The following is a 20,925-nucleotide window of genomic DNA, read 5'->3' as shown; positions in this document are numbered from 1 at the left end:
AATGAATAAAACAAGCTCTAAATGTATTGCTTTACTAGTATTTATGTGCATTTAAATGTCTGAAACCTAAAATATGCATTATGTGGTTAAGAACACTGCATAGTTGTGATAATATGACAAGCACAGTGCACGTCTCGCATGATGTTTTGTAAATAATGTTTAGAATGTTAAATTAAAGTGTTTAAACGTGTGAATAATGTTTAGAATGTTCGTTTAAAGTGTGTAAATGTTTCAGAATGCTTGGTCGGTTCATTCAAGATGACTGCTCAAAATGCTTGTTAAGAACGTTTCTTCAAACTGTGTCAAATATGTGTTTAGAATGATCGTTCAAAGAGTGCATTCATAATGTTCATTCACATTACGTATTGAACATTTGTTTAAAATGTTAATTAAAACTGCGTGTTCAGATTCTTCGTTCATAGTGTGTTTTTAGAAAATTCATTAAAAGTGTGTTCGGAATGTTCGTTCAAAATGTTAGCTGACGCTCACAAAGTACAAATGCACACAGACACAACAGCTGCACAATGCACTTCTTGACACCTCATATCTCCCACACACGCTCACACAAATGCAGTGCCTCGCTTGAGGAGCATAAACACACCGCAGCCACACAAAGCTGACTGGCTAACACAAAGACAGGCAGGAGGCTCTGCCTGAGGGTTTGGCCCTTTCCCAAGTCATTAAGGACAACTTAAATCATCACAGAATATAAAGTGCTCTTAAAAAACAGCCAAAAAAATGCTCCCAGCTGACTGCCTCCATAGCGAGTGTGTGTAACTAACTAATGTTTGAAGCGTGAGAGCTTAGCGTGGAACCCCCTGATAAGCCGAGCTGAGCTGTGAAAACACAGATTACATTTCTGTGGCTTTAAAGCACCCGACGCAAGCCTGCGAGCCGAGCGGGTAATTAGTGCATCAAAAGCGCACAGACTCACTTTGACCGAGGGGTGGAGTTTGATACGAGGCCCTTCGCACTTCTGAGACAAGCGTGCTAATTCAACACGTCCTCCCACGCGACAAACACACAAGCTGTTCACTTCCTCTCCATCACTCGCTGACTGTCAGTCAGTTTCTTTTACTTGCACACACACACACACACACACACACACGCACACTAGAGTAGAGTGAAGAGTTAATGTGTATAAATATAAACATCTCAGAATTAATCCTCATCATTTATTAAATAAAACACTAAAGGTCTGTGGAGTAATCTTCTTCTAAAAACACTGAGACGCTGAGGGGGGAAATAATGATTTAACAAGTGTTAAGTCAATACATTTATCAGCAACATAATCTGTGGAGCTCTGCTTAAATAATAAACTGAACTGAAAACAGATATGGGTGAACAATATGTTGACATAAAGCCATGATAGACAGTATTTCATTTAACAGGATTGTACATGATGTAATTTGTTCAGTGTGTTTTAATCTTCTGACTGTTTTTTTTTTTTTTTTTGCTTGCAATTCCAAGTTTTTACAGATGAGACATACATAAAATGATAGGCTTGCTTACAATTACAGTTCAGTGTTATTTAGCAGAATCATTTATCCAAAGAGACTATCAGATGATAAAATAAAATGAAACAAAAAAAATGTATGGGTAAACCATTAACAATCAGGCAGTGTCTGAATAACTGCCTCATCTGAAATACTTACACAGAGCACCGCATGCAAAAACAGACTTTATCACACATACATATATAGGCTACATATCTAGAATTTCTGTGTGTGTGTGTGTGTGCGTGTGTGTTTAATTATCCGAATGTTTAGGGGTCAGTTTGATTTAAAAGAAAGCAATATTTTATTCAGCAAGGAGATATTAAATTGTAAAGACTTTATAATGTTACAAAATCATTTGACTTTGAATAAATGCTGTTGTGTTAAACTTTATAATTAAAGGATTCTGGAAAGAAAAAGTGTTTCCAGAAAAAATGATGTTTTCAACATTGAACACCAATGTTTTCTGATGGATCATGTGAGGTTTACAACTGGAGTATTGGCTGCTAAAAATCTAAAAATCACATAATCAATTACAAATCTTATTTTAAATGGCAATGCAGCCTTGGTGAGCATAAAAGGCATCTTTCAAAAACATTGGTGTGAAATGGTATGACTGGTAGTGTATATACAGTTCAGAGTTTTCAGAATTGGTCCACTAATACAGCTTCAAAGGTCTGTGTACAGTGAGTGTGCGTGAAAATGTGTGAACAAGGGTGGGATACTGATCTTTATGAAAAAGCTTAAAAGCTTGACATTTACTTCAAATATGTTTTTCTGTCTTATCAGTGATGTAATGTTTTTACTAGTTCAGACGACGCCGGTGAGAGAGGGAGAACTAATGGGCAAAGAACGAGAGATTACAAGTAAGAGAGCAAAGAAGTGTTTGGGGAGAAACTGAATGAAAACAAGAAACCTTTGGTATCTCTAACCCACAATCAACTGGCCTGTTCAATTAATATCCCAAAGGAAAAGAAACTGCAGATCAAACAGAGTGCTACCAATCCTTTTTTTGGTCTGTATTTTTTCTGCTAGCTATAACAGTTTCTCATGTCAAATAGCAATAAAAAAAGAATGCTATGACGCTTATGTTTTACACACCAGTGAAACATTATACAGTATCTAGAAATAACAGAGAGCAGTTTTTGCTGCACTAAGGAGTTGTTCTGGGTTTACATGAATAGCTCTGCTTTAAAGTAGAGATGACGTGTAAGAGATACTGCCTGACCGAAGCAGCATATTTCTCTTTCCTCACCAGAACACAACTGACTGACTCCACAACAACCCGGAATCGCCGCACCAAGATGCCATTACACTTTACATTGCAAACTGCAACCCGTACTGTGTGTATGAAAATGACCTGAACCCAGTGTAGACACAAACAGAGACAGAGACGGTGTTATAAAACAGGATGATGTGAGGGCTGTCTGGAGAGTACATCTCACCGTATATAAGAAAATAAAGCTGATTATCCACGGCACGATATACCAGACACTAATAAATGTTTTATGCATTGCACACAATGTTCCTCCCTACAGTATTTCAGCAGTGACATGAGCATGTCTTGAGGGTGCTGAAGCCCACTATAAACTGGTTTCAGAGACAGAACGAAGCTGTCAGTTCCACTCATGTGTGTCTGTGATCAGATTTTGTCTCACATGGTACCGATAAGACATTAATGTTCACAGGCCTCACAGTGTACCACTTAAGGCAGTATCCTCTCTCCATTTCATCATCCCTCTCCTATGATGAACAGCTTTAACTTAATTCACCCACTTTATCTCTCATTTCATGGATGTCTGCTGCCTTTGGGGTACGTAATTGTGTGAAAAGAGAACCGCTTAGATTTTGGTTGGCGGTGCGGGTGTGGGTTTGTCTGTGCCGTTTCATCTTTGGATAAAAGTAAACTCATTTACAAAAATAAAGAACTATTAATGCAATAATCAAGTCCGGATTTGCCCTCTCGGGTAAAACCGATTTACTAACCACATCAACTCAGTTCAAACAGTTACCTGTATAGTGTGCATTTATGAAATAAACAGCATTACTAAATTGTCAGTGTTGTATTTTTTTAGCAATCTGAAAGCGGAAATAGTTCACTCAAAAACTCTTAAGACTTCCAACTGAATTACAGGCATAAGATTTTCATTAAAAGTGAAATTTTGGGTTACACTTTGTTTTAAGGTGACCTTGTTACATGTGAAATTACACATTTAACTACTGAGTAATATTAATTAACTACATGTACTTTGTATGGTTAGGGTTTGACCCAAAGTTATTTGCATTATGCATGATTTATTGTTATTATGTACATGTACATGTAACAAGGACACCAAAATCAAGAACAGAATCTGCATTAAACAACATTAAAAAAGATTTTTAAAAAACACTATTTGTTTATTTCACAGGATTGGCTAAGAGTTTTTTTTATATCCAAGCAAAATAGATATTATAACAGAAAAATGCACTTAAATGAATCTTAGACATTTTTGAGTAAACTAAACTTCTGAAAATGTATTAAAATGATTAGTGTATATGCTCCTGTTACCACCCAGAGAAAAAAAGAGCTCCAGATGGACAAAGCCTTGCCACACACACGACAGACTCAGCATTAAGATCCCTCAAAGCAATTTACAAGACACATTAAAGCCAAACCTGTCTATAAAAGTAAATTAAAGTTCATTAAAATGAACACTTGCCACCCTGGCAGTGCCTGCCATGTTAAATAACTTAGCAGTGCTTAAAGAGTCCGAATCCAACTTAAAAACTAGCAGTGGGTCAGTAGGTACAGGTGGTTCGAACAACAGCTTAGATAGCTCCAATTTTGGCCAGATCACACAAGACCTGGTTCATTTGTGAGAGGATAGGAGACTCTCATGGCTGCTGGCTGGTCCTCACAGTTACTCCCAGCACGACTCACAATGAGGCTCTGGCTGACACTCAGAGAATGCAGCCAAACACACACACACAGTCACAGAGCAAAGCGGCCAGAAACAGCACACAAACACAGCTGAGACACGCGCTCATATTAATCACACACTCGCTCACACACACATACTTTCGCCGTCTCACAATAGCCATCCATCCTGTTTCTCTTCTTTTGTCTTCTCCGCTATTTGCTCTCCTGACAGTGGGACATGATTTACAAACAGAGACAGCGGAGCAGACGAGAAGAAGTCAAAGTCAAAGTTAGACGTGAACCGTGGCCAAGGAAGGACATTAGTTGTGCGGTGGTCTCATTGTGTGAGCCTGTATAAGCATTAAGTAACAAATATGGCTACCTCGTAGACCCCAAACCCTTTTGATTCATTTCCTATTCCTAGATCATGTCTATTCTGCACTGTGCTGGGGAATATCTATTAGGAGTAGCGATGCTACAAAGTGTTTTTTTAAGCCATGCAACAGCAGTTCAGTCATTTCCAAAATAGTGTAGCGTTTTCCAGCAACATTTTCCAACGAGTAGCATGATAAAATGCTACATAGACGCTTTTTGTCATAGTGTGTCGCGCACACAGCCAAGTAAAAGAGGAAATATATTCTCTCTCAAGTAGCATTGGGAAGTCAGATTCATTTTTTTGTTAGGGCAGGCGATTCATTTTAATAAACCTATTAAAAAATACACAGACCCGATGCCACATTTCACGCATTAAAAAATTTGATATTAAAATAATCATTTTTTATTTGGTCAATGCTGCTTTCTAATTGGAGTTTTTCGATTAGTATGTGTTTTATTCGGTATAAGTTAATGCTGTCAGCCAAATGAACATTTATTTTGGGCCAGATTGCCAAAAACAAAAAACTAAAATTGCAAAAATAAAGATAAAAAAAACAGCTTTACTGTAGTTTGACTAATTTATACGTTTTTAAATTTGGTAGATTTTCCACCATTGACAAGAGAACACACACTCCGTCTACATATATTAGTTGTGTTTTGGGATGCAACTAACATCGCCAGTCAATCTTACCTTCCTCACACTGAGGTCCACTGTATCCAGGACAACATTTCCATTCTAAAGAGGTGATGGTGCGGTACACAACTTTATAGGATGGCCGGACCACGGTGCGATAGCTGCAAATCACACACAGATATCCTGAAGAGTAAGTCTGTTATCACATTTTACACTAAAAACCCATAGAGATAGAGATTATAGAGATTTTTTGATGAAGAATTTTCAATGGTAGCATATATTTATAGCATTTCATGCATATTATGCAAAACATTAATGGGTTTACAAGATCCTGTCAAGAACTGCCAAATGGAATTATGAGATTATAACTCTACACATGCAATAGTTTTAGTTATGCTTTTGGAACTGTGTCCTATTAGCACATGACCACTGAACAGGAAAGTGCCTTTACATTTACCGCACAGGTTGAAATGATAATAAACTCACCTTCCTCCGTTGCATCCCTGAGGCCACCTGCAGGTCTGATAGACCCTCTGGAGAGTGGTGCCATTCTGCACCTGACAGGTCACCGTCTTAGTCACTGTCTGCGGACACCAGTTCCTAACAGAGAGACAAATAAGAGAATCAGAGAATCAGAGAAAAGCAGTCTAATTGACCTCCATCCTGTACTGGATGGTTCTGATGATGACATAAGAATAATAACGGCATAATATGATCAAATCCAACTCCCACATACTGTAAAAGTGACCAACGTTTTGTTGGACGGCTGTCCTTCAACAGTCTTACCATCTTCTTTGAAAACTCTTTATGATGTTTACGCAGGTTAAATGATCCGTAGGCCCAGCAGGAGTGCATTGTCAGCTCTGTTTACTTTGCGGTCTTTCACTAGCAATACACATCCACCCATTTTTATTCTTTCCGCAGCACTACAAGCAGGTCAAGTCACGGAGGGGGACGATGTGAGCATGTGGGCTGCTCATCCAGATTTAAGACAGCTTTTAGAAACTCAAGCCAAAAACCTGAGCAGAGGCACAGTCCCCGGGAGAAAGGCCGATTCTTTTGTGCTGCTTTTTATCAGGGCTTCACTTCACAAGCCAGAACAATTTTAAGCCGCTAATTTAGGTGGCCACTTATTTAGTTTGAGTGATTAACAAAAGTAATAAAGATCTATAGAGAAAGAGACTATAGTGACAATAATTGTGATATATATGTTATTGTGAATCCTTCAGAAACTTTAAATTGGGATGCTAGTGGTTACTGTCATTCTACAACAGCCTACACAATAATGAATTATTTTTAAATAATATAATTAAATAATATAATAATATAATACATAATATTATAATTATTTTAAAATAAAAAATATACTTTTAATTATTTTAATAAATATAGCAAATATTAAAATTGTTTTTCCTTGACCTATTTGTCAAAATACAATTTGACAGGAAGATTATTTGATCCCTTTTCTAGCAGAATGAGAAAATCACAAATATACACAAGAAAATTCTGATCAATTATACGTTGAAAGAGAAAAACTATGTGCAGTATCTGCAGTCCCAAACTTAAATTCAAACCCTGATTTAAGATCAATACTTGGAAACCATGTCGAAATAAAATATAGCCATACAAATGTATCGATTTTCCTTCCATCTCTGTGCATACATATACATATGATATCCTGACTGCCCTAAAGGCAACTTTGCAACCCAAAAATTCACTCAAGGTACGGTTTCAGTCATTATTTAGTGGAAAATGCAAACAAGAGAAAGAACCCTGCGAGACAAAAGTCATCTGGAAAGTTTGCCACGCTAATCATTAAATGTGCCCTGCATAATGTGGAACTTTCTAATTAGGAAGCCAGTGGCAAATCCAGCCCTGATGAGGAGCAGACCAGAGGCAGGACAGAGGAGAGGAGAAGGGGAAAGTAACACAGAGAACCAAAACAAAGCTGCGCGGCCCAAGCCCAGACTCTCGGCACATGCCAGAAGTCACAAAAGAAAGGAATGAACGTGGGTTTGAAGAGAAACACCAATCAGATCTCTTTCCCCCTGAGCTCCCTCATGATTTTTACACAGAACGACTTGAAACAAAGAGCCATTGATAGGTTCACCTCAAACAGACCTTTGTATGAACCATTATGCCTCAAGTTGAGCAAACATAAGTCAAAGAGATGTGGAGCAGAATTCAAAGAGAGTTAATGCACGTGTAACATATGGAGGTCGTTATATCTACTATACTTCAGCGGCTATTATCAATGGCTCAGCTTATGCACAGCTATGATCACACACCAGGAAAACAGGCCAGAGGGCCGTTACATGCTCAATAATCAGCATCAATCTGCTTAGATTACTGTAGATTGTCAGCCTGTTGCATTGCGTGTGTGTAGAATGTTAGGGATTGCTGGAATTGTGATTTTCAAGAACGCACGACATGGCATGCCATAACAGATGTAGAAATTCATTTTAATGATGCAATTTAAGACCAGGTGAAGGTAAGAGCTAGATGACAGGTCAAAGGTGCCTCTTTAATCTATCTATATATTGATACAATATTTAAATTGGATTATTTTAAACATTTAATATATTTAAAAATTAGAAATATAATTAGGTAATACTTTATTTTACAGTTACACATATTAGTTGCTTACTGGCATGCATACTACTAGAATATTAGCAATTTATTAATGATAATAAAGAACATATTAATGCCCTGTTCTACATAATGAAATGCATAAACTAAATAACTAATAAATTAATAAGCAGCAAATTAAATTAATAGTTAATAAGTGTCACCTATAATTACTAAAAATGTTTGTGTACAAATATAAAACATTACTATTATTATTATCATATAACAAATATTTCCAGTCCTTGTTCATGTTTAGGTTTCAAGCCATAATAAAATAATCTGTAACTATTCTGCAAAATACTGATGAAAAACTAAATTTCTTGGCTTGGTGGAAAAATTGTTATTTGTTACCAATAAACTATTCATTTTTGTTGCTACTTGTAGTAACCATTACCCCATTGCTATTGTAAAATAAATCTAAACTGCACACATATTGCACATGAATACATACATGTTCTTTCTTCTATAACAGTACATAAAAATCCAAATATATTAAAAAAACATATGCATTAAAAATAAAAATGTATTAAATGTATCAGGTATGGAAATGAAGTTGTACCCACTAGCAACATGGCGTCTACTTCTACAACATGGGTGCATTTTCTTCATGTGTTGTGTCCCATCCCATTCCCAAAACCTGCCTTAACTGTGGCCTACAGAACCAGCCCTCAACTATTCCAGAAATTTCCAAAGTCTATGAATTTTAGGTGGTTTCCATGCCCTGCTTGAGATGAGGGCCCCGGGATTTGGAGTCTGGAACAGAACCGGAGTGACCACAGGCTTATCCGGTCACTACCTGCCCAGCTGCACCGGCCCAGCCAACAAACACACACAGACTGGACACACAAACACAGAGGCCCGCCTGACCACAGCTGAAGATCATGGAGTTATTTCTGTGATCTGCTTAATACTGAACCTAAAACCACAAATCATACCCTTGCCCTTCTCTAGGAAACACAGAAATACACATCCAAACTCTACCACAAATACTACACTGAAAAAAAATACCATCATTTACCAAAAGAGGTCATGTTCCTACATCAACAACCTTTTTTTGTTACCATTCAAGTCAACCCTTACAATCAGAGGGCGATGATTGGTTGATAAAAAGGCTATGCATTTCAATAAAACAAGATGAGGTAGAAATACATTTGTCAAATGCAATTCAACAAAAAATAAAACATGTATTTTATTATTATTGTAATAATGTTCTTTGAACCCTAAAAACTACATGAAACAATAACATCATCTTTTGTAAGTAAACCCATATGGGTTTGTACTGACATGATAAATAAATGACACCAGACACCAGTAATTCTGTCCAGTCACATCACCTCTGTCAACACTTTAAATCATGTAAATTCACCTGCGCAAAAAACTATCATGTATAATTGCTTCCATATTTCACAGTGATTTCAGTTGCAGTGAACCCCATCGCACCGACTCTGTTCGTTCAGCATCATTTTAGCCAACTGACCTGCTGCACAAGATGAATGAACGGCAATAGAAAATGAGCCGAACTCACTCACAGTAGAAGGAGACGTCCAAGCAACGGACAGATAGAGATCTAGAGCAGCACATCAGAACACAGTTCCCACACTGCCCCCGATCACAATGCCAGTTTGGTGAACAGGGTGATTTGTTCGAGTCGTTCACCCCCCTCTCCTCTCATCTGATCCAGACTTCATTTGGTACTTTCCCCCAACTGTAACTACAATTAGCCCCTCTACTCTAAAACTACACACAAACCACGCGAAACATCTTCTCTAACTTTAAAACAGCACACAGTGCTTAATATTCTCTGGAGCTTTATTGAAACGTTCTGGACACAGTCCAGCTTCATATGAACTAATGAGAGGATTTATATGGAACACGCAACACAAAAGCCTTTCAATGGGAAATGACCCCTCGCCCCGCTTTCTGAACAGAGAGATGGAGGCGAAGACAGCTGAAGTCTGCTTTGATCCAGATTTAAACCTCGGGGCAGGGAGAGACAGAGGGTTAAAAGAGGAGGAGCAGTACTTACAGACCATTATTCCTGCAATCTAACATCTCTCCATCACAAAGCATTTATGAGGGCTCATTATGCAACCCAGTCATCAACACGCACTCTAACGCTCGCTACGTTAACAGTTACACTTATCGTTCTGCCTTGAAAGGAGCTCAGTAATGCGAGATCAACCAAAATCTTTTTTCGTTACAAATAATTTTAAATGGCAATATGTTTCTTTAAGGTTCACACCACTTCAAATGAGAAATAAACAAAACAAAACAACAACCGTTCTATTGGGTCAGTCCAACATTCAAAATTATAGTGCAGTTTTTAAATAAATAAATAAATAAATAATATTTTAGCACACATTATGTACAAATTAAAACAAACAGACAATGAACAATTTAATACATTTTGAGTACAAATTCAGCAATTTGGAATACAAAACTTAATATAAATAAATTAATAAATCAGGGATAATAATTTAAGACATAAAATGTACTGCTGCTTTAAACTAAATTAATAATAAACGTAATTTATTATGACCTGATTATTGATTTTTTTTATAGTGTAAAATAAAGAATATGAGAATGTGTTTGGACTTCATTGCAAAATTTTACAGCTCAACTTCTGTTGAATGGAGGCCAATGACAGACGGATGCTCAAACATTTAGAAACAAACAAAACACTGATTTCTAAACTATATTACAGCTGTAGGTTTAAACCCTTGAAAAGATGCATTGTGAATCACCACTGAGCCCTGTACGATCCCTGTAAAGAGTGTACTCTGAATTCAGCATCTGCTAAACGAATACTTCTCTTCCTAAATGAAGGCAATAAGCACAAAGGATTAGAGCTACAGCATCGCATCGCACTGCTTCTAGCTTCATTGTGTGTCAGATATGCGGTAGGTAAAGCAAGTTAAAAGGTGCGAAAGCTTTCAACAGCCCAGCAATGCTACATTTCACTGGCATCAACATGCACTTGGCCAGCAGATCGAAAGACCGACTCTCTTCCTCACATGCACACATGGGACCAGAAACATAATAAATAACTCTGCAATGCGCGCAGATCATAGCACAGACTGTAAGGGGGAGATAACTCAAATCAGAAAGGGATGGCAGGAATCACACAGAGCTGGACTGAGTGCAACTCAGCACGCAGCGAGCGGCAAGCAAGCCAAGGCCATTAAATAAAAGCAGCACAACGCACACATGCAATACAACCCAGAGGAAAGATCATGAAACTGTCTCGTTTTTAGACAAAAGGAAAAGCAGTGTGCCTCATTTAAAGCGTGAACGCTAAGCTTTCAACACACAACGCGTGAGACAACGCCGAGACGCAAATGTTGACTCCCGCAACGTAGCGCAGACTACAAAGATTATTGACTCTGGAGGCAAATAAATTAAGCTTGAACAAGAAGACAATGGAAAGCCGTGGCAGCTGGATAGAAGGGGAGGAAAGAGAGCATTTCATCATCGGGTCAGTAATGAAGCCCTCCTGGGATGCACTAGGGGGGTAAGATAACCCAATTAGGCCGCGCTCATGACGTCCAATGCTAGGCAAAACAGTGAGGGATGGATAAGATTAATGGGCTGCTGAAAGAAAGCATCAAAAAGTACTAAAAGAGAAAAAAGAAGAAAAGAACGACAAAGCAAAGCAGAAATGAGCAGGGACCCCTTTTCTGTTTCTGCAATTTGCTCAAGAATGGTTCAAAGGACAGGTCAAAGGCCACGGTGGGAGACAGTCCTTCTCTAGAGTCGGATTTAAGGGCAGGCCTCACAGAATAAACAGCCCTGAAGCGGATGATATGGATGAGTGAATGCGCACACAGAAACACCTATAGATCATGAAGATGACCAGTGCACATTTCCCTAAGTCTCTCTATCCTCACATTGAAACAGCCTTTTTGATTGACTGATCTGAGTTTCATGCCCTTCACTGCACGTGACAATCTCGATTTATATCCGACACCAAATGAGAGTGCTGCAGCATTCGTTTTCCATGAACATGAACTAAATTCATGAAGCAAACTTAAGAATAACTTCTTGTTAAATGCCATTTTATTCGCGTTCCTAAGTTTGGAATAAAAACATTCAAATCAAAGTATTTTGTATTTCACAAACTTTTCTTAAGAAGCTTATACTTTCTTAAGATTGTTCTGAAGTTGAAACCTCCTCAAAAGAATAGAAAAAGAGTTTAACAGTCTTCACACAATGATGCAACTCCAAACCCTCTCTCTTCTTTAAAAGAAAACTGCTTAATACCTCAGAATTTTTTTCAAGAATGCCATTTTACAAACATTTACAGACTTTTTTTTTTTTTGCATATCCACAGAACAATTAAATTAAATGTATTTCCATCTCCTATTTTACAATTATCAGTGTAATCAGATGGCAAAGGAGAAAAACAAATACAGTAAACAAAATGTAACTAATGTGCGTAACCCACGGAAGCATCAAAGAGCGCCTGCTTTTCGTGGAGGCAGAATGAGGTAGATGTGGAGGTATGTTGGTTGGTCCTGATGGGTCAGCAGTTAAAGGTCCCTCTGGGGCCCCAAGTCTCACACTCCCACCCTGAGAGCTGCTCTCCAGGGCAGTGAAGCCGCGCAGAACAGGAAATAGCTGCTGACTTAACCCCCAACTGCGCTCAGCTTCACCGGCCCCTAATTAGACAGATATTATTAAGTGGCTTTTCTCAGGACATTTACGTTTCAAGGCATTGTCTTGGCTATGTGCAAAATGGATTAGGTTAAAGGCTAGGATGTAGATCAGGGTTAATTATGATTTATGGCAGAAGTTCATATGCATGTTCAGCCTCTGTGCATGATGCTTTAGAGAGCAGAATAAACAGCGCCTCTGTGCTCTAGCGTGGGAAACTAAATTATGCAGGTATCTATACAATACATTGACATGCACTTCTAACTGACATACATTCAGATTCTGTGTAGCTGAACTACAGTATAAAGTACACACAACATAATGTGTAATCGAATATTTAAAGGTCTTTTAGTCAGATTTCTCAATTTTTGTTGAACAAAAAATTTAAATAACATTTTAAAAAAGAAAACATAAATGATTATTGCAGTCATACTGACCAGTATATATCCATATATACACATACATGCACATCTATAACATATTTGATATTATTTATTATTATCTACTTTACATACATGGTTTATTTGAAAATTTTTACATTGTTTACAACCCAGATGAAATTTACATTTCGATTTAAACCATTTTAATTATAATATATATATTTAATGAAGGTTTCCAAAGATAAATATTTTTCATTTGAAGCAAAGTTTTTCAAAGACACAATATACCTGGCAATATATTTTGCCAGGTAAGGTAAGTTATTTTTGTAAACGAGCTTAGTAATAAATCACTGCTTAAAAGCAACAAAAAAAAGGCTGAACATGATTTATTGTATAAACAAGTAAACTCTAAGCAGCTGCATCTTGAGCATTTCACACCATTTAAAGTATAGCACAGACTATGTTCTTTATATCTAAAATTATATTGCACTTCTCAGTAAACATTCCTGCCTATATCCAAGACATCTCTGAGATGTCTGTGACCTCTCCTCACTGCATCATCAGACAGCAGTGCAATAAACCTCCCTCTCACAGCATGCAGACGATGCAGCTGCATGTGTTTAGTAAACACAGTCTGTTTCATTGGTCTGTGACTGACGGGAGGAGGGGGTGAGAGATCAGACCATCAGCACAGAACGAAGACGACTCAACACCTGCGTACTTCAGAGACACCCCACATCCCACCGACAACAACTCTAAGCCATTTACTCAAAAAGAGTAAATATTTACACGAAGATATGAGGGTCAGATCAAGGCCATAAGCTGTGGTCACAGGTCAGTCAAGGTGATGAGGTCTGGACAGAAGTGGATGGCTTACATGTTGGATGATGTTTTGCCTAACTTTTTAGCATGTCTTAAAAAAGCCTAATCAACCACATGCAGTTCCAGTTATAGAGTAGGGAAATGAAAAAGATGATATACTGATTAAACAACAACAACAAATGAATTACATCTGAATTAGCACTTCTAAAAAAATATAAACTTAATATAAAAATATAAACCTGAAATCAATAATGCATATTTAAAATATTCTCAAGATGGCTAATATTCGAAAGCTCTCTCTCCTAATGGGAGGGTTAAACTTTGAATAAGCCTGGGCAGTAATACCAATATATATTTACACGTTTTAACCAGAATAAACCACTGACATAGGTAGAGACAGGAGAGATGGGTGTTCCCTCATCTCAGGAAAGAGGAAACAGACTGTCAGACTCACAGCAGGAGCGCTAGGTGGAGAGCAGGGAAATCAGCATTGTATTTAGGTAAAAGCATAAACTCAACAGAACGAATAGTTTATATACCAGTCATATATTCATCTACAAAAAGCCACAGTTGATGTAGAAAGTTACCAGCTATCATTACTGGAAAACCCAACCTAAACTGGTATCTGTTTTGGAACATGCTGATTTCTAGGTCATTAGCTAATTGATCATCTACTATGTTTTACGAACCATCTTAACAATAACGGTTTTCATTCTGGACAATTACTAACCAGTCTGGACCAAGCAGAACCTTCTAGGATTTCACACAGCGGCGTTTTCTAACTGGAAATGTAGTAATAGGCCTATTCTTGTTGAAATATTTTGACGATTCAGAATTCTGTTAAGTTTTAACTGACCGCAAACAGTCGATACAAAGTAGTTGACGTGAAAATAAATGTAAACGTTACTCGAAAACAACGTAAAACTTCTGTTTCTGTCCAACGGGTTATTTCTGTCATGTCATATAAACCTTACCTCTTCGGCTGATCTTTGTGGAGAGCTGTCCCGGTCTGGTATTTGTAAACTCCGGGTCCCCACGTCCCCTGAACGCAAGTCAGCCCCAGTATCATCAGCAGCAGCGGCGTCCTCAGGAGAAAAGAGCTCCGGTGAACCGCAGACACCGAGCGCCCGTCACCCGCTCCCATTTCAGCCGCGTCAACTACACGGAGACCCTAGTCAGCAAAATAGCTACCTCTCCTAACACTGTCCCGCTTATGTTCAAACTGCGGCTAGGGCACTGATATACGACTATTTTTCTGAACTGCCGCTTCTCTTACGAGCATTCAAATAATAAAAGTCTTGTTTATGTGCACTGTTGCGTCTCAAACACGAGAGTTAAAGTTTCGGAAGACTGTCATCGGCAGACCCCGCCACAAATAAATCTCCTCACAAAGTTTGCTCGCAAACCGCAAGACAAACGTTTCTTAGCAGCCACCCAAACCGGTCCCGCCTCACTCCTCCATCTCTGACTCTGTCTGTGCGTTACGGTATATTTCTTGACTACATCAACACAATGGGCAAGAAAGCTGTTTTATAGTCGCCTTGAGTCCCACAGCCCGTGTAGGGTTTTTTTTTTTTCACCCAGCCCAGTTCCCTCTCCCTCTGTCCTCTCACACATGCAGCACTCCCCCTTTTCCTTGCTCTTTCACTGAAAACTTTTACACATGAAATTATGCACAGAATTATGCTGGTCTCTTTAAAATAAGCGAGGCTAATAAGCACCCCCCCCGTACTCGCATAATTGACAACTGTTTCTTCAAGCAATACTTTTTTTGGAGTCTTTTCTCCAGTAATCTCACCTCACCTGCCTCCTACAGAGGTTCAAAAGCGATCTGAGCAATGTCTCACACTATGCTCAAGATGATGAAGATTCCTAAATTTACAATAACCAGTCGATATGATCACTACTAATCTTCCAAATGTGTTCATCCAGTACACATGCAATCAATCTATGTGTATAAAAAAGTGAAAACTAAAATAAGCTAATAATATATATATATATATATATATATATATATATATATATATATATATATATATATATATATATATATATATCCCTACTTTCATTTGCAGAATTTTATAGCCCAAGAAATATTAATATAAAAGTCAAAGCTAATAATTTAGGAATAATTTTCCTAAATCATTGTTACTGCACTGATGTCAGAGAAGGGAAAAAGGAAAATATTAAAATACATATATAAAAAAAGGAAAATATTTTCTTCAAGTTGACAGTGTTTCCTTTTTCTGTTCGCTACTGAAGTAAAGGTAGAAACATTTTTAATGAATGTTCATTCTTAAACAATAAAAGTAAAAATATTCACTACTGAAGTAATAGTAGAAACATTGTTTATGTATATTAATTCTTAAACAAAGAAAAAAGTTTATTCACAGCAATGACATACTAGTGCTATCTATCTATCTATCTATCTATCTATCTATCTATCTATGTGACAAGCTTTTGTACCCCTAAAAGGTTTTTACTTTTAAGACTGCATAATACATTTCATACAGTTATCTTGACAACACATTTCATAAAACATATTTTTTTTCTCTTAGTTATTTAGTGGACCCCCATTATAAATGATAAATAATCAAAAGAAGTGCTAAAGCTTTTTTTTTCAGCATGGGTCTCGCCTCTTCACATACTTACTCTTCAGATGGCTTAATGAGTCACACGACTGCCATAACATGAAAACCTCCTCCAGAAGACAAAGCACAGTCTAACGTCTGGACAGCATCCAGAGCGGGGCAAGGGGAGAGAGCGATACAGAACGAAAACTTCAGGAACACGGTTTACTCTAACCTCTCCTCTGCCCGGTGAAAAAGGGGAACTAAGGGGTTTCTGAAAACCGCAAAACCGTGGTCCACGTCCAAGCTAAACACCTGGCTCAGCAGGCAGGACAGACTCCAGCCCACTCATCTATATCTGAGGTCGAGGTGACTGCGCTCGGCGGACCCCTGACAGCCAGAGAAATAAGCAAAGCACGGAGCAGGGGCATCAATCACACGGGCCGCCAAGATCTGCAGGTGTTGAGGGGATGCCACTTGTCATCGTTTGACATGTCTGACTACAGTTCGACTAAAATAAAGGGCAAAAATGAACTAGAAGAATGTGAGGCACTGACAATTAAAAGTAAAAATTAGTGCATCGTATCCTGCGTTTGATTAAGTCGTTTTTATTCCTGCTGCCAGATCTGGTGAAAAAAAAGCAAGTGGGAAAGTTACGACGAGGTGGGGTGCAACATTTCAGCACTTTAGGTTTGGTGCATCCGTGGCATTTTAAAAAGCAGCCATGCCAAACAGGCACTGAAGCATTTCAGGGTTAATATAAATCCCTGCTGCGGAAGACATCTGAAAATAATCTGGGCTTCAAAAGAAATAAAGAGGTAGGCCAGTAGTGGTGGGAGTCTTTGAATTAACAAATTCTCATGTTTTGCTACTTGATTCTCTGCCTTCATTGCTCTGTTGAGAAATTAAAGCTTTTTGTGGCATAATAATGACGGAAACAAAATGCAGTGCAAATTATTGCCCAGATCTAATCTGCTAATCTGTTCTTAACTATAAACAAATATTAAGTTATATACAATCCTTCACACTGTGATTTTTGGCAAAGCTGCTATAAAGTGCTATACAAATGCGTCTCGAGTTCGATGACTTTATAGCGATTCCAATTTACAGTTAGACAAAAATACAAAAGCACAGCCAAACAAAGTGTGAAAAACACACATCACCTGATTATTAATTCTGTGGAACGTTTATCTAATTCTACAGCATTGTTGCCAAAACAAAGTAATACTTAAATTTAACAACTCTACAGCAATGACTTCGATGTTGCATTGTTATAGATATTGGTCAATTGTAAGAATCTATTAAAATCAGTCCCCTTCACTAAGTGCCTCACTGCAGTACCGTTTCCTTACTTTACAAATGCTGAAAATTGAGTTTGTATTAAACCTGAAACATTTCTATAAATTAAGCCTTTTTGTTTCCCTCTGATTCTTTACCATTTCTTGCTCTATTTCAGGCTTCATTTGATCCAGATTGTCAAACACACTCTTTACAGCCTTGAATTGATTGTGTAAACATTTTAAAGTGCCCCCAATGAACGTTTCTTATTGTCACCCCTATTGTTAACATAGTTCCTGGTGCAAACATGGAGCACTTGTTGGCATTTAAACAATCTGGAAACAAGGAATTGCTGAAAAGAAGGTACTTCATTCTAAACTTAGTGTTGGCAAAGCTGCCTGTGTGTTCTCTATGCTGTGTTAGAAAGACTTTGTCCTACTTAATTATAAAGAATCGGCTCACCTGGTCATAACTCATCTATTTTTAACAAGGAGAACAAAGAATCAGCCAGACAAAAAAAAAAGAAGAGAGTAAAACTAAAAAGGTGGAAAAGTGGATATCCCAGGTGGAAAAGTTCCTTTCTGCTCTATTTGATGCAGATACTGTTTTTTTTCCCATAGACGCTTGCTCTTTCTTGGGCAAACTTTGAGCTTTCAGAAGCAGGAAACATATATCAAGTTCTATAAGAATGGGTCGAATTCCTCTGGTGACCCACAGGTTATGTATGAAAAATGTGACATATGTCAAACCGAAGCATAAACATATGCAGATCGGACATGAAAAGACAAGGCTCTTAAATTTATGCTTTCGTACCTATATCCTGTACGTATATAAGTCACATAAGTTAGAATATGTCCGCCCTGAACCTGACTGATGTGTTTTTTTTTACTTTGAGGTTTTGTTGGAGAATGTACCGTCGAGCGGGACCATGAGTGAAGGATCTGGGGGAAGCCTCAGATGGGAGCTGGTATGGATGCCTGGGTGAAACATAATCTAGAGAAAGAAATGTTAGGACTGTAATTAAGTGAACACAAAGCAGCCCCTCTTTCTCCCACTAGTACCATCCCCCCACGGTTCTGAAGGCCCATGAGTGTTAGAAATGTCATGCGGAATCATATAGACAGAGGACTTAATAAAAAGATCTATCCTCTGAGATTACATATATCAGGGCCTGGAGAGGGATCAGGAGATCGGGGGGGAGATGGTGTACATGAGCTGTTCTGGCGGGAATCCAGACGTCAAACAAATAGAGACGAAAAAGCAGTTGCCTGTGGCTCAGTGGTACCACAAGACACTAGTTTAGAGTGTGCTGCCTCCTAGTGGTAAACACACACACACACACACACACACACACACACACACACACACACACACACACACACACACACACACACACACACAGTATATATATAGAATAGAACAGAAAACATTACAGAATTGTATAATATTTTACAAGATTACTGTTTTTCAAATAGCTTGCATGAGCCACAGATTTACAAAAAAAACAGGTAACACTTAATTTTGACAGTCCACAACATAGGAAAGACACTGCTAATAGATGAGGCCCTTTTCTACTAAACCTAAACCTACCCTAACAGTCCACTCTGAGCGTTAGTAGACATGTAATTGCAAATTAATGAGAATTAGTTGACATGTAGTTACAAAGTTCTTTATAGTTAGTATAATGTCTAAAGTTTCAAAATTAAGTGTAACCAAAAATCTGAATTATATTAAACTTTTGTTTAGTAGTGTATATAAAAATGTATAATATATTATTGTAGATTATATTTACATATAGAGTGGGAGCCAAATGAGCTTTGTAAGACCACAAAAATTGAAACGTGAAAAAAGAAAAAATAATAAGTGCTTCAGATTTTATTTGAGTTTAACTAACAAATAAGTAAATTTAATAAAGCAAGTAGGTGAATCTTTGGAACACTCACCCAATCAGAATTGTTCATTGATGAAAAGACAGATATCAAGCAATGATACTCTTAACTTAATTGTGCTACAGAGGTCTACGCCATGTATTAAAGGAACAGTGGTTTATAGAAAGGTCAGTGTGTAGGGAAGAGTTGTCACAGCAGTAAGTAAACAGACCAGACTGGCCAGTTTACATCTAGACTGTCTCTAGCTCCTCTTGCAGAACTAAATTTGACAGGAGCATGTAATAAAGAAGCCGGAAGGCTGGGTAAGAACATCGGTTTATCATTACAGATCGTAAAATGTGTTCCCTTCATGCTCAGCTTCAGCCAATGCTCAGAGTCTCTCACAACTTAAAGGCGAGGAAATGAGAAGATGCACATTACAATATATAATAGAGAAGGAAAAAACCCTAAATCCCTTAAATAAATGCAACTCAGATGAGTGTCACTTTAATTTGACTTCCATGCAGGTCTAAAGCAGTTAAGTGTGTTGTGGAAGTCTTTCATGAGCGGAGCGGTGAGCCACAGACGGAAGTCTGTGTGAGGTTTACTGATTATTTCCAGCCATTCCTCCAGGTCTTTCATTTTACTAACAAGTTAAGAAGTATTCATCGAGTTTTGGTGAAACTTTCTCAAAAAGTGTGTTTGCTAACATACAGTTTGGTTTGACATCGTCAGTTACAAAATATAATGTATACTCTGCAATTTAAATGTTTGTGATCAGTAAATTTTTTAAATGTATTTTTTTAAAGAAATTAATGCTTTATTTAGCTTTTATTAAATGCTTTTCTTTTGAACTGTCCGTTCATCAAAGAATCCACAAAAACAATATTTTCAACATTATTTTTTCACACTGATAACATTAACAAATGTTCCTTGAGCATTAAATCAGTATAATAGACTGACCTCTGAATGATCATGTGACACTGAAGACTAGAGTAATGGTTTAGAAATTTTTGCGTTGCTAATAAGAAACAGCTGTTAAATTGTAACAATATTTAGTTTTTTTTTTTAAATCTAATTTTATCATTTGTGAGCATTAGAGGCTTCTTTCAAAAACATAAAAATCTTACTGTTGAGGTCAGCTATTGTATTTTCTTTCATTGAAGGGCATCAGTGGATTATGAGCAACAGCATATTTACTCGCCTTTCAAACCGTTGCACCTCTACACAGCTTGCCTGCAATTAAAGATGGCTGAAACCCAGATTTGTTCAGATTTTTATTCAGCTCTCCTCACTGGTTGCAGAACGTTTGTTCTTGTCAT

The 20,925-nt window shown here is 37.7% G+C and overlaps 1 protein-coding gene across 5 annotated transcripts in view; it reads right to left on the bottom strand.

Annotated features, from left to right (window-relative positions):
- The window catches only part of emid1 (EMI domain containing 1), a 55,893-nt gene extending 40,439 nt beyond the window's left edge, over positions 1 to 15,454 (bottom strand). For 3 of the 5 annotated variants that reach the window (XM_043239680.1, XM_043239682.1, XM_043239684.1), the window contains exons 1-3: positions 14,862 to 15,454; positions 5,891 to 6,004; positions 5,462 to 5,565 (exon numbers count right to left, since the gene is read on the bottom strand). In XM_043239680.1, the coding sequence (XP_043095615.1) occupies positions 5,462 to 5,565; positions 5,891 to 6,004; positions 14,862 to 15,031 (388 nt within the window). In that variant the 5' untranslated portion in view covers positions 15,032 to 15,454. The remainder of the gene's footprint in view (positions 1 to 5,461; positions 5,566 to 5,890; positions 6,005 to 14,861) is intronic. The other 2 variants (XM_043239679.1, XM_043239681.1) reach the window with 1 other exon arrangement.
- Between the last annotated feature and the right edge of the window lie 5,471 nt (positions 15,455 to 20,925).

The sequence above is a fragment of the Puntigrus tetrazona genome, chromosome 5, assembly GCF_018831695.1.
Source record: "Puntigrus tetrazona isolate hp1 chromosome 5, ASM1883169v1, whole genome shotgun sequence".
Classification (NCBI taxonomy): Eukaryota; Metazoa; Chordata; class Actinopteri; order Cypriniformes; family Cyprinidae; genus Puntigrus; species Puntigrus tetrazona.
The sequence above is the reverse complement of the archived record's forward strand: the minus strand, read 5'-3'. Positions and strand labels throughout refer to the sequence as shown.